We start from the raw sequence: 17,654 nt of genomic DNA, 5'->3' as shown, positions 1-17,654 counted from the left end.
CTATATGCATTTAAATTTTAATGCAAGATTAATTTATTTAGAAATGAAGATTAATGTCAACGTTTATGATTTAACCTAGAAGAAGTTGAAGAAGAGGCAGACATGAAACTACGTGAATTCTTAGGTATACATTCTACAGTTTGTTCAAATGTAGTGGTCACAGATTTGAGGAAGTGGTCGAACGCAAGAAATGATATCGCGTAAGTGGCAGCAACTGTTGAGGGGGTGACAGGGGTGGAACGCAGAAACGTAGTCAGAAGAGGTCGGGTCTACGGGATGTTTGCGCGCCTATATGTATTCCAGGCTCGAGTAAGAGGCTGCTGCACGTATGTGCACGTACACGGCCAGGTAGCGTAGGAAACGTGAGATGTGTACGTGTGGCCCCATACAAACGACAGCCAACGGAGCCAAGCAGCTATCCATCAGGGTGCTTTTGTCGCCCTAATGAGAGGCTGAATTATTCAGCTTAGAGAACACCCCTCTCCCCGAGGACCCCTTTCCTACTGCCGGGGAGCTGCTTGCACCCGCTGGAAAACTTAAGAGTCCCTCGTTCATTCCGGTGCGTAGGTTAACGTGCGCTCTTCATCCTATTCGATGGAATTTTCGGATGAGTTGCCGCAGATTTCACGAGATTATGGCATTGTGGGACTCATTTTTTATAATTCGCGTATTATGAAACACTGTGGTTGATTGACTTTTTATTCACTTTGCTAATAGTGTTTGTTAATTTTATATTAATTGGGTTTTGCTGTCTTTACACAGGTAAAATTCGATTTTTGTTACAGTTGTATATATGGTTCTTTTAAGTGGATCATTTTTTTAACTCATATGTTATTAATTTATTTCTTTTCGAGCACATGGGAATTTTATATTAAAAATTGTTTGAGTTTAAATTATTTGATTGGACTTTTGTTATCAGTTGACTTTTGTTGAAATTATATTTTCTGATCATTAAATAGTATTCGTGTCAATTCATGTCATATTCATATTCATGTCAATTCATGTCAATTCATGTCATGTTCATATTCATGTTAATTCAAGTCATACTCGTATTCATGTCATATTCATGTCATGTCAATTTACTTTTTCTAGTTTTGAATAAATTACAACTATCCATGTAACCATGTATTTATTACTTTATTAAAGACTGTATAAACTGGTAATTAATACAAGTTCATTATAAACATGCTTCAGCTAATACAACTTTGAGTATCAATGCCACATTACATTTTTTAGTTGAATATATTATAACGACCTATGTTTGCTATATTTATAACAGCAACATTTGTACACAATAAAAAGAAGAACCTTCTACCCTCGATTACCCCAATAGCCGAACGGTTCGCTCTCTCATTACCACTTATTACAGAGACTTATTATTACAGAGTTTCCGGGATTGTAAATATCTCCGTAGCATCCTATTTATTTCCCTAACTTGCCCAGCATCCCCCAACATCGCGTCCTCTGGCAGCCTCTTTTTGTTTTATTTCGAATGTTCTTTCATTTCTTAAAAGGTTCTCGGATGATAATTAGCACAATGCGCGGCGGCATTAATTATTACCCGTGCTAATTACCCGAGGATAAATCGCTCGGCAAGGGGTAGCCGCTGGTGGCGGCGGATTCGAGGGTCGTCGGGGTGGCACGAGGGGGTGGCGATGGTGGCGGTGGGTGTCGGTGGTGGTGGTGGACAGGCGGGGTGGCCCATTACCGTTATTGCTGCAACAAACCGTCCAACAACAGCGATAAATACGAGCGAGAGGCTGGCGTTACAAATGTCTCTCTGAGTTATGATTATTTAGCGCGACTGCTGCTGGCCGGATCGTTCGTTGCGGCTTTGCAAAACGACTTGCTGCCATTTCTGCGAGTTTATGCGTCTGAATCGCTTCCTTTTTTTTATTCTAGTTGCTTTGTTTTTAGTTTACTTTCCTGTAGGAGGGAAGTCTTCCTCTTCTTACGTAAAGAGATTTCTGCAATTTCTTCGGGTTTTTAGGAATACGGATAATAGTCTTGTGCTCGCTGCGTTTAGGAAGGTACTGTAGGAAGGAACACTAGTTGGTTATTAGAGACTGATTTGTGTAATTGTGGTTTTTGGACAAATTTAGGTGACGAGTTAAGGAGAGATATTGGCAATTTTATTTGACGATGTTTTTGTATTTTGGTAATTTTGTTTGATGTATGTAGTTAGATTTTTTTAGTATCATATATTTGAAACATAAATTTAACGTGAAATTTCAAAGTCGATACGATTGGAAAACTTTGAGGACCTTAAACGTACTATTAAATTCTGTAAAAAATATTTGGAGAACTCACAACAAAATTTATTTACAATAAAACTTCACGACGCACAGTTCACAATATACTATAAGTCTTAAATAAAAATATTTAAGCGTTTAAAAATTATTTTAATGTAATCAGTACTCCATAGTTGCAATGTATATAAAATATTTATTGATATTCATGAAGTGTACTATGAATAAAAATTCTGTGATACTTCAATATTTCCTACAGCCTCAGTTACAACCCCATATTAAAGTCCACATTTCTTTTTTACGAAAACTCAAAAATTTCTCAAATTTTAAGGAAATCACAATTCTCTAAAATAATCTCAATGCATTTGAAAATAAAGTCATCAGCGCTCTCTGTCAATAAAGTATGAAATTATTGAAATAAAAGTTCGTTTCTGAAATATCGACGGAAGAGCTCACTCTTGCCAGCTGTTCGTACAAGTACAACATTCGACGTGATTTAAAACATGTCTCTTTTTCGAAGAAAAGTCAAATTTTTAATCGTTTCACGAAGTCAAAACATTCCAAAGTTAATTAATTTTGCTTTCTGATGTAATTCGATGCATAATATAGTAAATTAAGCCAAAAAATCGATTTTTTATAAAAATTGAACTAGTGGCGCCATCTCTTCAACAAACGGGGTGAACTACGCACTTTTGAAACACATCCTAAATTAGTTCCATCTCTTACCGCTAGACTGCGCTGGTGTATCCTGAAGCGCCGTCTAGCGGCAGAAAATGGAACTAATTAAAGTAGAGTTTCAAAAGTGTGTAGTTCACCCCGTTCGCCGGGGAGATGGCGCCACTGTATGCGCCACCTAGCGGCAAAAAATCGAACTAATTAAAGTAGAGTTTCAAAAGTGCGTAGTTCACCCCGTTCGCCGAAGAGATGGCGCCACTGGTTCAAAAAATTTAATTTCCGTAAAAACTCAATTAATATTGATTTTATTGATTAATATACTATATAATTATTATGTATTTATTAATATTGACCTTATACTGCTTGCAATATAGTCTGTGGCTCCGAAAATGTGGATTATTTGTTCTGAATAGGTGGCGCACTGTACTGTGTCTCATCGGTAATATAGGGAGGTTCTCATAGATTTTTCCTGTTGCAGAAAGTTTATTTATGAAAAATTTAACGTAACAATTTTCTAAAGTTTGTAATAAGCATTTTACAATGCAATCTGTGTGCTAATATTTCGGATAAACTTATGCGATAAACAACCTTCATATCTGCACGTGGTAATTTTTAATAATTGAGTAGTTGAGACTTGGAAACCTCCGCAAACTTAGAAATTTAAAAAATGTTTTGAAGATTCGAAAATAAGAAAATTTGAAAATATGAAAATTAAAAGATTGCAAACCCCAAAAAATTGAAGAGTAAGAAATTATCCAAACTGCTTATGCTACATTCTACAATAATTATAAAATAATTATCCACCATGACACATAGAAATAGTATAAAATGTGCTCATGTCCCTTATAAGAACTAATTATGCAAATACTTGATACAAATTCAAATATCTATAAACCATCCTTGTTTCCTAAGAAACTTGCACGACTTACAGTGAACTTATTCACACTTCGAAATGGTTACCCAACTTGCAACGAGGCTTCAAACCGGAAGAGCAATAGGACAGACATTAATCACTCGAACACAATGAAAGAAAGACAGAAATTCAAGTAAGAAGACGATGAGGTCAGTCACGGAGCAAAGGTCGATTTAAATGATAAAAATGTCTCCAGGGTCGCTGCATTCCAGGATTTACGTTGCAACAATTACAAAACGCTTTATTCGTCGAACGGAGTTATTTTCTTGTGCTCCGTGGACAAACATCGTGTGTTTGCCCCGAGATATTAAAATTACATTTAACATTTAAATGACTAGTGGTTTTCACTGAATACTAGTGGCTATCACTAGTGGTTTTCAGAGGAATACTTGCTGAGGAATATTTTGTGCCTAAAAGTGAGATCTTGCTAGTGAAAATTTAAATATGCCAGAAGAATAAATACTTTGTTGTGTTTAGCGAAATGTAAGTAGTTCAAATTGTTATTGGTAACATTGCATTTCTGTTACGAATTGCGGAAAATAATTTTAGTAATATTTTTGAATATATTTTGCAATCATGAAGGCCGTATACATATTTTGTTTTAATATTCATAAAAGTATTATCGAAGATAGTAACTCTGTATGAAATAAAATACACAATTGCTAGCTTAAAATATTTGTCATTTTAATGTTTCACGAAAGCAAATTAGAATTTTATGAATTTTTTCATTTTTTACTACATAAAATTATGTTTTATTAAAACGTTACTATGTAAATTGATTTGTCTTCAAATTCTACTAACTTATAAATTATTGCATATATATTTTTGCCCTCAATAATTTTATTAACCATTCACAATTTTATTAATCTTTCGTATTTTAATTTTATTAAACCTGGCATTTATATTTATTTAAAAATAGAATTTTCACGAGGAATATTCTTATCCACCGTACTCTACTTTAAGAAACACCAGTGATAATGATTCCTTGACCTAGTTCAATTTGCTGAAGCAATCACAGAGTTTTCGATGCTTCCTGTTAATTTGCAACACCAGTTAAAAATGATTTTTTAACCTCCATGAAAAATGCTAATTATTTAAAAGAACACCTAAAAATCATTATTATAATCAATCCCCTACTCTTACATATTCAGGTTTGAAATAATTAAATTTCATTTGTAACATTTTATTTTTATATTTTTATTTTTGCTCCTTATTTACAACGACCTCAAATTATTCTAACAAATTACTTATCTCATATCTTGCTTCCTAAATTAACAGAGCAAATAGCTACGTTTACCATGTTAAATAATGAACTGTACTTTTAACTGGTTTACCGAACACATGATTAGTCATTTAAAAATAAACGAAGGTTCAACGATTTTCATGCACGTATTTGGTGTAGTGTATCTACGCGTGTCAATATAAAATGCTGGTGCTTTGACCCCGCGTGAACTTTGCGGGTAACTAGTTTCAAGGTTTCTAAACTATCTTACGGCAAATTGTACTTGTTACAGATTCGTGAGAATATTCATAAATATACTCCATACTATTAATTGCATTAAACATATACTTAATAAATAACATATTTGAAATATTTATGTATTTAAATATTTAACTACTGATAAAAACGAAACCGTTTAGATATTATTTAAAAAACGTGTTCCATATTTAATTATACATAAATGAGTATTGTAATAAGAACTGTAATTATGAATAATCTAAATTGTTCAAGCATTGATAACAGAAAAAATATTCAGGTACGAAACGTTGCATATTTGATCATAAGTAAATCGCGTCCATTTTGAAATGCAAAATTTGCAATCTAAAATTTTAATTACGGTATTTGAAATACTTTATGTCTTTCATTTTTATCGTCTTGTAAAATGACAAGATTATATTCCTTCAAAATTTATTGTTATCATAAGTCTTGAAATTTCTAAATCAATTATTGAATAATTATGGAGAGATTAAACAGAAGCTCTTTCACCGGAAATCTCTCCGTTATCGAACTCATAATTCTGAAATACCTTTCTCAAGTAGCGATCACTTAAATTAAACGATCTCTTTAACTCTCTCATGCATGAACTGTTGAACTGAAAATAAAAATTTCTCTATGGGCATTAAGCGTAAATAACTAGTTTATTATGGTGTTCTGGTTATTGCTAATAAAATGTTCTTCTTGAAAGAAATTAAAATGATTAGTATGAACAATTAAAATAAAAAATTGATCTTTGTATATGAACCTTGCAGTGGCTTCATATTTTGTAACAGAATTTTTTAAATGAATATTTAAATTAAATATTGAATATGTATTTTTGAATTAGATATCGTGTATGCACTTTTAAATGAAATATTGAATTGTCATTTTTTAAATAAATTGCACAATCATTTTTAAGTAAAATATTGAATAATCATTTTTAAAATAAATATTGTATACTCATTTTTACAATAAATATTGTATACTCATTTTTAAATGAAATATTGAATAATCATTTTTAAAATAAATATTGTATACTCATTTTTAAATGAAATATTGAATAGACATTTTTAAATGCAATACCGAATAATCATTTTCAAAATAACCTATATAAAAAATAATAGTGACTGAACCCCTGAATTTATAAAATTACCCGACGTACCCCAAAATAAATCCCAAATAAAAAAATCTCCACAGACAAAAATACCAAAATTCCCCCTACAACAAAACGAATACCAATCCTACATTCAAAACCAATACCAACTTCCCATATCCTAAAGAAACCATAAAAAACTGAAAGATGAAAAAAAATGATAAAAAACATAGAAAAGCTATGACGTCCCGTTTCCGAACACACCTCAGTGCAAACCAGACCACCATCCCCACGCTGCGTTCTTTCCCTTCCCCTACGGGATGAAACTGAATGGAGGGGGAGGTACATCGTCCTCTGGATACCTCGGGAAGGAGGAAGAAAGGGATGGAGACTATGGAGAGAGAGAGGGAAATGGATAGAGATGGTCTCTGGTTTCGATAACGCAGACTTGCCTCGTCTAATTACTCGTGTTTACTCGCAGAAGGAGAAGAGGACGGATCGAGACGTAGAACACGAAGAGTCCAGGGTAGTAGACACGAGGAAGGTCGTCCCTGAAGATGGCCTGCCCGAAAAGGCCGGCCACACTGCTCACCGTCTCCCTCGTCTACCTTCTGGTACTCTTCGGTAAGTTACCAACGTTGGCCCACCTGCTTTCTCTCGAAAATGTACCTAGAACCCTCTTCTGCGCCAACCCGCTACTTTCGAATATTCGTCATCGATGTTGGCTCATTTCTTCGCATCATTTTCGTTCTTAAATAGTTTTAAATTCTCAAATATTGTTAGGTATTGGTTCTTAAATATCGTTAGTTCTTAGTTCTTAGATTCTTAAATATTGTTAGTTCTTAGATTCTTACATATTCTTAGTTCTTAGTTCTTAGATTCTTAAATATTCTTAGTTCTTAGTTCTTAGATTCTTAAATATTCTTAGTTCTTAGTTATTAGTTCTTAAATATTCTTAGTTCTCAGATTCTTAAATATTCTTAGTTCTCAGATTCTTAAATATTCTTAGTTCTCAGATTCTTAAATATTCTTAGTTCTGAGTTCTTAAATATTCTTACTTTTTAATTCTTAAATATTCAACTTCGTACTATTTTTTTCTGGCGGGTTCGCAACATTCTTAAGCACATACATATTTTCACTTCGAGGACCCTTTGTAATTAGAATTCTTTTCTTTTACAGGTTCCTACTGTCAAATGGCACCAGGTAATATATTAATCTTGTATTTTTAATTGATCAAATACTATCCTTAAGAAAGACCAATAAATACGTGACAAATATGGAACAGTAATAGTGCTTTTAATGAACCATGCAAGTATTTAATTTATTCTTGTAATATTCTTCGAGTAAACTGTTTAATTTGTAAAATTTAGTCTTGAGTATATTTTTAAAAGAAATATTATCTTAGTTTTATAAAATTTTTTGACAAAAAATATGTTTTGAAGCAACCCATAATTTTAGACCATTTCAAGTTAATTAAATCTTTCACTAATCTTTCTAATTCACTAATCTTTCTCTTCTCACAAGAGTGAAAAAAGAAAAGTTCTCCTAAAAAGCAAACTTGATTCACATCTACACAAAAAGTACACAGATTCACATTGTGAACATAAATTTTTGTAAACCACATCTGTAAATTACATGGAGTCTTCAAATTTGTACAACGTTACTTTAAGACCACCCAGTATATCTACTTAAATTTCCAACAATTTTCCACTTTTATGACCATTCCATTTTTTGACCATGATCAAGGAAATTCTTATATGCAAGATTCGTAAGAAAAACATATCCATCCAGATTTACAAATCTGTTATCTTTATATACGTAATTACAACGAAGCAGAGATGTCATTTCCGTGTCTCTTCGTCGTGTAACAGGGACTCCATGAATTAACGGTGTCTAGCATTCGTTTGAGTACCCCCATGTATGTATGCGAGGTGCGTAAATACATGTACAAAAGATACACACATGCATAGCGTATTCACGCTGTGTGCTTCGTCGCTTTTAGAACAACTCAGCTTCAGCGATTTAAGTGTGTTTACACACTGGGTGCTTCAGAAGTACTCGAAAGGACTGGATACTTGACTTCTCAAATTCTCACATTTTTTCATTTTTGTAGTTTGAAGTATTCGTGATTTTCAAATGTATGCATTCTTAAATTCCTATATCCTCAAATTGACAAATTTCGAAATTTCTACGTATTCAAATAGGCAAATTTCGAAATTTTTTAATTCTTCATATTTTATGTTACTAAACTTTTCCCAAGGATAGTAAAATTTTTTTAGAATGTTATTATTCGAAAATAATGAAATAATAAATATGGATGAAATACATTATACTTCATAATAAGAAAGAATTTCGATTTAAATATATGTAATGCAAGGTTAGATAGCTTGGGTTGCATAACAAAATGGCGGACTCAGAAGCATAAGATGTCTGACATCATTGAATAATATCACAGAATAATATTTACAACAAGTACATAATACTCCTTATACATAATACTCCATAATACAATTACAAAGTACAAGTTTGCAATAAGAAAAAAGTACAGTAAACTAGAGAACAATAAAAACGAAAGCTTACGATTCAACAAGTAGCACGAACCTAATAAAAACTAATAACTATTCTCGTCAGTCGCACTCTATCGCTATACAATCTGCAGTTACAGAAGACAACAGCAATCAACAATAAATCAACGTAGAATAGCAGTCACCGGAGCATAACGCAAATCTCATAAAATTTATCCTGTCACGAAAGCAATATGTTAGGATCTCAGGGCCGCATGCACTTTTTAGAATAATTGGTAGTTGGGGTTTGGTATGAAAATTAAGGTGGTTCCTGATCTCTCAAGTTTCCAATCTTCCAAATTACCAAGCTCCCAAGCTTCCAATCTTTCAAATTACCAAGCTCTCAAATTCCAATCTTCCAAATTCCCAATCTTTCAAATTACCAAGCTCTTGAGTTCCAAATCTCCCAAGTTTCCAATCTCTCAAGTTCCAAATCTCCCAAGTTTCCAATCTCTCAAGTTCCCAATCTTCCAAGTTCCCAATCTCTCAAATTCCCACACTTTCAAATTCCCAATCTCTCAAGTTCCAAATCTCCCAAATTCCCACACTTCCAAATTCCCAATCTCTCAAGTTCCAAATCTCCCAAATTTCCAATCTTTCAAGTTCCAAATCTCCCAAGCTCCCAATCTCCCAAGTTCCCAATCTCCCAAATCCCCAACCTTCCAAATTTCCAATCTCCCAAATTCCCAATCTCCCAAGTTCCCAATCTCCCAAGTTCCCAATCTCCCAAATCCCCAACCTTCCAAATTTCCAATCTCCCAATTTCCCAATCTCTCAAGTCTCCAATCTCTCAAGTCCCCACTCTTCCAAATTCCCAATCTCTCAAATTCCCAATCTCCCAAGTTCCCAATCTCTCGAGTCCCCAATCTTTCAAATTCCCAATCTCCCAAGTTCCAAATCTCCCAAATTCCTAACCTTCCAACTTTCCAATCTCCCAAATTCCCACTCTCCCCAATTCCCATCCTTCCAAATTCCCAAAGTTCCAAAAACTACTCATAGGCCCTCCGTCGCCTCCGTCCCTGAAGCGTCAAATCCCCTCTAATTATTCAATATCTCCGTAGATCCAACAGAACAGCGAAAAGAGGTGTATATTTCCTAACTCTCGTCCGTAATCGCTCCATAATCGAACATCCTACGCACACACGTCCGTGCACACCGACAGCCCCGCGAACACAATGATACATGTGCCTGTGGGACTTCGTGACGCTCGCACACAAACGAGCATATCCCTTGCGTCTCATCGGTTCAAACGAACGATTCCAGGGCAGCAATGTTTGTCAGTCGACGCGTGACTCCCGGTCGGGTCACATTCCAAAATTTCCTTACGTCGTGTCTTTCCTGTACTAACGAGTAGTTTATTGCCACTAACAGTAACAGCTAGTAGCAGTAATAGCTACTAGCAGCTAGTAGCATTAATAGCTGCTAGCAATAGTAGTAATAGTAGTAATAATAGTAATAGCAGTTATAGCTATATCTTAATAGCGCCAGTGTTATTTGTTCTTGATCAAAAGGGACAGTAGTTTAAGGATGTATTGGAGACTGTGGGTGATTGTTGCAGCCGTGGTCGGAGCCACCAAAGGCTGGGACGTGGGAAACGGTGTGAAGTACAAGCTAACGACGACCTTGCTCTTCAGCGAGGCTACTCCCACGAAATCCAGTGGTGACGTTGGTTTTAGATTGACCGGCGAGCTGGATGTCACCGCCGTCTGGCAGACACCGGACGATAGTTTCTTGCTGAAAATCGAGGTAGGCTTGCTTGTTAGGCTTCTGTGGTTTAAGCGAGATTAATGTCTGCTGAGAATTCTTGCGTAGAAATTGGAGATATTTATGGAGACGGCTCAAAGCTATTTCAGTGTTACTTTTTAACTGGAAAATTATGGATTTTCAGATTTTTGGAATTATTGTGTTGATGTTCTTGAGGAATTGGGTTTTATGAAATTTTTAAATTTCGATCTTGAAAAAGTTACTTAAACTTTTGAATTCCTAAATTCTTCCTAAGTCCCCAAATTCCAAAATTCTCGGTAACTAAATAATTTTTCATTTATCCTCTCATTTTGACATTTGAAGCATCACTTGTTCTATAAGTGGACTCTTTATCGAACAGCGATAAACGTTAAAAGAGTATGCGGTTCCCGTATATAGCTGATAACCTTTCCAAGAAAACTTGGAACGAGGTATACTTTTGTGAGATGTTGTACCGAAACTCAGATTAAATTCATTAATTTTTACATTCACAAATTACTTTTACATAAGCAAGCTTACATAACATATTCAAAGTACAGTATTATATTTAACATGAAAATGTTAAGATGTATTAAATATTTTTTTAGTTAAATAACATTTCTGTGTTGTGACTGTGCTTAGTTAATTCTGACTGACTGTTGAAAAAATCATAGGTTAAGTCGTTAGTTGTACAAAATTCATATATGTATAATATTATGTATTTATAGGTTATGACCTACCTACATATGTGTATGTGTATTTACTATACTATATGACCTATCTGTATAAAGTATACAGTAGAGTATACAGTAGAGTTTACTTTATACAGATATAAGAGTACAGTAAATTGAGCAAATATTTCTCATAAAGTACAAATATAAATAAAAGTATATCTAAAAAAGTCTATAACTAACATTCGATCTCTTCCTCAGCTTCTATCACCGCAACTATGGATCAAGTCCCGAAGAGCGCCGGAGCCCGAAGGATTCGTCGAGCACTCCTCCCGAATTCAAAAGGTTTCCGAAAAGCCAGCTCTCATCGTCTGGAAAAATGGCGAGATACAATCGCTCTTCATGGACGCCTCGGAGAGTGCTTCTTCGGCAAATCTGAAACGTGGTCTGGTCAGTCTCTTCCAGTACAAGGTGTTCGACGGTGAAGTTCAAGAGCGAGACGCTTCCGGTCTCTGCAACGTGACGTATCACTCGCTCGGTCCTATGACTGTGGGAAAACGAAAGACGTTCTGCGAACATAACAACCTGCCAACCAGGAAACGACATCCGAATCCACTTTTCGACGTAAAAGTAGCGAGCCTTCGTAACGCCACTTACGAGCTCACGCAGCAATTTCGGCCAAATATGGTGCGCGAGCAAGAAAGGCATAAAATGACGCTCACTGCGAGACCGGAAATGGGAACCGTAGTCACGTCTGAGAGGACACTCGAATTACTGCCGGGTACTGTGAACGCGAAAAAAGTGCAAGCCGATAACCTGAAGCAAGCGGTTGCCGCAATACTGCCTGGGTCTAGGGAAATGAGTGTCGAATTGCAGTTGGAACCATTTAGTTGCCCCGATAATGGATGTCCAACGGTTGGTTCAAAAAACATTTATTACTACTCGTGTCTGTCGTGATTTCATGAGTTTTCATGCCTTAAAAATCTTCTGTTCTATAATGTCAAACTTTTTAAATTCTCCAATGAATGATTATTCTTCATATGATTCATGACATGTTTATGACGTCATTTTGAGAAATACGGCCGACTTTATCTTAATACAGAAACGATTTCCTCGCCAATATCAATAGTTGAAAGTTTCGAAAGACCGGAAAGTTTAAAATTATCCTCGTTTAAATTAGTAACTTTGTTTGTCAAGAGCGTCCTATCTGCTGTTTATTCACGTGCGGTCAGCAGCTGATGCACAAAGGGAAGGAAATGTACGATGCATAATAGTTTATGTCTTTAGTAATTTGTGGTTCCGCTCATACTTCGCCAGAAAATTGTGGGAACTAAAGGTTATACTAATTTATTACACACTTTGTGCAAAAATAACAGCTTACATTATTGCAAAATATACCGTAAAGTCTTCTCATGTAATATGTATATAATATATGATCTACACAGTCTGATATAAGATTGTCTAAATTGTTATAAGATTATTATGCTACATTCCTAATTTCCAGATTGAAGGCACAATCGAGGAGTACCGCAGCGCCCTAGAAGCTAGCTCCCTGGGCACCGGCAAATCCGCTTCAGCGTTCCTGAAGCTGGTACCTCTAGTCAAATCCGCAACCTCGGAGGAGCTGTTTAAGCTACTAAAAAGCCCTCGATACCGTCAGCTGAAGTCACAGCTGCTCGACATATTCGGTTCAGCATCGACGTTGGCGAGTCACCAGGCAGCCATGAAGATCCTGCGGCAGGACGAGACGGGGGACAACACGGAGAGGTACCTCTGGGCCCTGTCGCTGTCGCCGACCCCAGACGCGGAGGTCGCAAAGAACATTCTGAAGCGATCAGAAGAAACGATACCGAACGACAAGGTGTCCGAGACGATAGCCCTAACTGCAGCAGCGATGGCCCGTCATTTGGAGTCACCAGTCGCCACTGAAAAGGCCAGGGCCAGTTTAGAGCTGGGTCTGGACAGCTGCACGGGCGAAGACTGCAAGATAAAGTTCCTACGAGCTCTAAGGAACCTCCGAAGCAAGGCTGCGATTCCGACGCTGCTGCGATTCGCCACGAGCGACAATAGGGGCATCAGTGTTGCCGCCTGGCGGGCGCTGGCTGCCCTCCCGCCGAGCTCCATAACGGACGAAGTGAAGAACGCAGCTAAACGGGTGTTCTACCAGATAGGTGGGCCCAGGAGAGACAGCAGCACTCGAACCCTGGCGCTGGACATCATCCTGGAGACTCAACCACCAAAGGAGGACGTGGAGCAGCTGGTGGAGTACCTGGCGGGTGCGGACCCCGCCTACGAAATCCGGAAATACCTCAGCCAGCGGCTGGAACAGCTCTCCGAGAAGGATCCTCAGCTGGACACGCATCTGAAGGAGGTCCTGAGGGCAGCGGGCAAGAGGGTGGTTAATTACAACGTATTCTCGCAGGCTGGTCTGAGTACCGCTTTCGCCAGGAGCTTCCTGAAGTCAGCCGACAGCAACGGATCCCTGGTGACTGTCCAGGAGATCAACTCTGGATTGCTGAAACGAGGTGTGGTGGACGTGGTCCTGCAGGTAGAGGGACACGAAGAAGCTCTATTTTCTTTGGGACTCTTTGCTGGAGGTCTGGGAAGCTTCGTGTCGACTAATAACCAGGAGGACGAGGCCCAAGACGACGAACCCGCTACCGCAGGCATGGAGATCGACTTTCTGGGCGTGGGCATTAGGCCGTTCGTCTTCTTCTCTGGCCAGGGCGAGCTGATGGGACACGTCTGGTCGGGCACTGCCTCTGAACGGACACCGGCCTTCCAGGCCCTGACTGCGCTCCACAGCCACAACGAGTACGTTCCTCTGGCGTCTGGGATGCTGGCGGAAGTCGACGTCCAGGGGGCAGTCAGCTTCGACCTGGCTGGACAGATTCAACTGAGTCTGTGGTCCAGGAACGCGCAGTCCCTGGTGGATCTGAAGGCTGGGCTGGTGATTCAGGGTGGCACCAAGGTGCGGTCGGACTTTGTGCAGAGCATGGCGGAGTTCTCGATGACTATGGAGCCGAAGCTGGAGCTGGCTACCGATGTGGACTTCTCCGGACCGGTGTCTTTGTGCATGAGACTCAGTCAGCCTATGAATACGGTCAAGTACCAGGTGTACAAGGTGGAGAGAATAGCGGGAAGCAGGCATAAGCTGAGGAAAACTAGGAGGATGAGGCTGCATAATCCGGGCAGGTCTTATTTGTTGAACAGGAAGAACAACGAGATGTGCTCGAAGGTGTTTAGTTAACTGATTTAAGTGAAGACTGTGTTAATGTTCTGGAGATCTGAAGTGAAGACTGTTGAGGATATTTATGTGTGGTTCGACGGATGTGGAAGAGCATTTTTTGGTGTTGCAATTGTGATGGCGTTTTATACACTGTGTACGTGGTGTGTGAACAGTTTTAATGAGACATAGAATATTTTTTTATCGATGAAGAATACTCGAAGTCATTCCAGCTGCAGTGAAACTAATTTCCTTTTCGGTTTGTTCGATCATCTTCTTATAACGAAAACGCTATTTTTATATGTACGGAAATATTCAGGAATTTGAAAGAAAATAGGGTGGTTGTACATATGTAGTTGATAATGGACTTCTTATAAATCGAAAGGAATTGTTTAAGGGTTAAGAAAAGTCTAGTTACTTATTTTTCTTATAACTTATGAAATTTTAAACATTTTATACTCGGAATATTTTTACTCGAATATTGCTGGCTCACTAAATATATTTTCAATTAGGGGGGAATATTTATATTTTCTACAGATTATTCAGATCCGATTTGTACTCGAGGGACATTGACATTTCTACAAAAATTAAAAAATTTATAAAATAAATTGTTTAATATATAAAAACCTTTGTTTTATTTTTATTTCACAAATATACAATTTCATGATCTACCAATCACCACAAAAAGGTCTCTAAATATTTATAAATCAAATATCGAAAGAACCTGAACTCATCGGTTCATCAAGTCAAAAGCGATAGCTCACTCCACGTGTCAGTTTTATCGTTTCCGAATTCTTCAGAATTTCAACGGCAACCACATTCCGCAACCACCATATCTTCATAGCCATACTGATAAGTCAAAGTCCCGCTAGCATCCAAATACAGCAAACTAGTAGGCGCTAGCCTCGTCGGCACGCAGCAAGCTCTCCCAACAGGTTTCCCTCCGTCCACACCCTGGAGAGCTCCGTGCACCAAAGTTTGCACGATCGCGTGTTTCGTGGGGCTGAGATGATCACCGAACGGATAGAAGCACTTTCCCGCACACTGGTACGCTTCGTAGCCCGGTGGAGCGACTACCCACTCGTCATACGCAATTAAAGCAAAGTCCACGTACAGAGATCTGCGTCTGCAGGAGTTCTTGCGACGTCTTCGAGGACCTTCGTCTTCCTCCTCTTCTTGAACGGATCTTCTGGGGCGTTTGCGTTTCACCTTGCTGTAGCTCAGCAGCAAGATAGGACCATCACCACAAGGATAATACCCGACTCTGCCGTATACTCTGAGCCTGAGGATGTTGTCTGTCCTTAAGGTTACCGCGGAGGTGACGTTGAAGGCCCTCCAGTTGTCGTCCTTCCTGGAGTTGCAGCTCTCGGAAGCGTTCACCTGGTCCAAACGCACTCTGAGGATGGCTCCGGCTACTCCTAGCAATTCTGCAGCTTCTAGACTCTCTTCAGGTGCTACCAGAGGCACGGAGAACACCAGGATCCTGGCTCCGTCGTTCGTGGGACCCGATACGTGGATGGGTTGCAGCGCTCGGACTATGTCCACATCGGACCTCCGGTGATATAACTCCAGCATGTACCTCGACACAGCGCCCCGATACTTCCTGTGACTCTTCTCGCTGTTTCTCTTACTCGTTTTGTTGGAGAATCGGTGAAGAGCCGACGGAGAGGAGGCTGGGATCGAGAGGTCGAACTGTATGGACGCCTTCGCGTGCACGGTGGACCTCTGCCAGGATAATGACCCTGTTTTCCAGAGACCATAAACGCAGAAGGTTCCGACGACGAGGAGAAGTAGGCAGTGAGAAGGATTCATTGCGAGGAAAAATTGACTTTTGACCCGAAGTCGATCAAATTCTACATCGAACTGAAAACGAACGCATGGGTGGAAGGTGAGCTTGAAGGACCGCTTTTAAATAGCTGCCAATGAAGAGCCGGGGTTCGAAATTGCCGCTGGAATGCCTTTATCATTGACAGACCACCACTCGACCTCGAGCTACCCCGACTTACTGCGATATTCGTTCGATCGTGCTTGAACGTCTTGTGGGGAAGCCATCTTTTGGGGCGCTTTGGAACAAATGGACATTATGGAATTATTTAGGAGTTCTATAAGATTCATTGCATCTAAATAGGTTATGTCAGGTCTTCATAGATTTCATCAAATAAGATTACACATTTTATTCTTATAACTATTTATTAACCGTCAACAGTATTTACAAGCAGTTTTTGTAGCTAGAAAATTGAAGCTCATAAATTAAAAATAATTGAAATATAGCAATAATGATACTGAGAATAATTAATTTATAATTAAGATGAGATGAGAACGAGATAAACAGAACTGATGAGTACAATAAATATTAAAACGAGTTTGATGTTTCTAGCAAGCTCCAGAATATTTTACATTAATCGTTCCCTCGTTGTCGCCAACCAAAATCGATGTATGAATGACTCACAGATTAGCCATTACCGATGACAAGAACCTACCGAAACTATTTCCATCCACTTTACATTCACAACACGATCATCAATTTCCGCCCATCTTAATCTCAACAGAATATTACTGCATCATCACTCTTGATCTCTTCATAAACTCTGCAAAATATAACTAATCTAAATATGCATTTGAATCATGAAGACGTTATTGAAATATCTCCAATACTATTATTTATATCGAAAATATTTAAATTTCAACAAATGAAGGTCAAGTTTCTTTCTTTAAATAGAGTCGCATATTTTGGTACAAAAAAATAGCATTTGACTGTGTCCTAAAACCACTTAATCATTAGAGTAGTTTAATTTTAGCTAGCGTTAAAAATTTAGGGTTATTGATGTTGACTAAATATATTGAAATTTTAGGGGTACAAAGATTTAGAAGGCTGAGTTATTGGGTTATTGGAATTCTATGAATATAGAGATCTTATGACTTAAGGGTTTAGGATATAGAAGTTTAGGATATCATAGTTCTAAGAATATAATAATTTAGAGGTCTAGGTATATAGAAAGATATATTTCATATCTCATGTCCACCGATTCATATCTCAAATCTGACGTCTCACACGTTACGTCCC

General features: G+C 38.0%; 2 protein-coding genes and 1 long non-coding RNA gene across 5 annotated transcripts; 1 reads left to right on the top strand and 2 right to left on the bottom strand.

The window, feature by feature from the left end:
* Positions 1 to 1,116: 1,116 nt before the first annotated feature.
* Positions 1,117 to 3,990, bottom strand: LOC105662744 (uncharacterized). The gene is made up of 3 exons (XR_013038548.1): positions 3,854 to 3,990; positions 3,278 to 3,393; positions 1,117 to 1,716 (listed from the first exon to the last, which is right to left on the bottom strand). It is a non-coding gene; the product is annotated as an uncharacterized LOC105662744 (long non-coding RNA).
* A 189-nt stretch (positions 3,991 to 4,179) lies between these two features.
* Positions 4,180 to 15,216, top strand: Mtp (microsomal triacylglycerol transfer protein). Of its 3 annotated transcripts, none has more exons than XM_003704359.3 (6): positions 4,180 to 4,320; positions 6,889 to 7,031; positions 7,587 to 7,610; positions 10,530 to 10,717; positions 11,626 to 12,279; positions 12,869 to 15,216. In XM_003704359.3, exons 2-6 carry the CDS (start codon positions 6,965 to 6,967, stop codon positions 14,612 to 14,614), a joined length of 2,679 nt encoding a protein of 892 aa, XP_003704407.2. In that variant the 5' UTR covers positions 4,180 to 4,320; positions 6,889 to 6,964; the 3' UTR covers positions 14,615 to 15,216. The 3 variants fall into 3 exon arrangements, with proteins under 3 accessions (XP_003704407.2, XP_076389016.1, XP_076389015.1); XM_076532901.1 differs by having other exon boundaries at positions 4,181 to 4,320; positions 6,677 to 7,031; XM_076532900.1 differs by having other exon boundaries at positions 4,181 to 4,320; positions 6,641 to 7,031.
* Positions 14,650 to 17,419, bottom strand: LOC100879456 (uncharacterized). The gene has a single exon (XM_003704222.3). It carries the CDS (start codon positions 16,400 to 16,402, stop codon positions 15,395 to 15,397), a length of 1,008 nt encoding a protein of 335 aa, XP_003704270.2. The 5' UTR covers positions 16,403 to 17,419; the 3' UTR covers positions 14,650 to 15,394.
* Between the last annotated feature and the right edge of the window lie 235 nt (positions 17,420 to 17,654).

The sequence above is a fragment of the Megachile rotundata genome, chromosome 6 (assembly GCF_050947335.1).
Source record: "Megachile rotundata isolate GNS110a chromosome 6, iyMegRotu1, whole genome shotgun sequence".
Lineage (NCBI taxonomy): Eukaryota > Metazoa > Arthropoda > Insecta > Hymenoptera > Megachilidae > Megachile > Megachile rotundata.
Note: the sequence above shows the minus strand (reverse complement) of the source record. Positions and strands in the feature narration are given on the sequence as shown.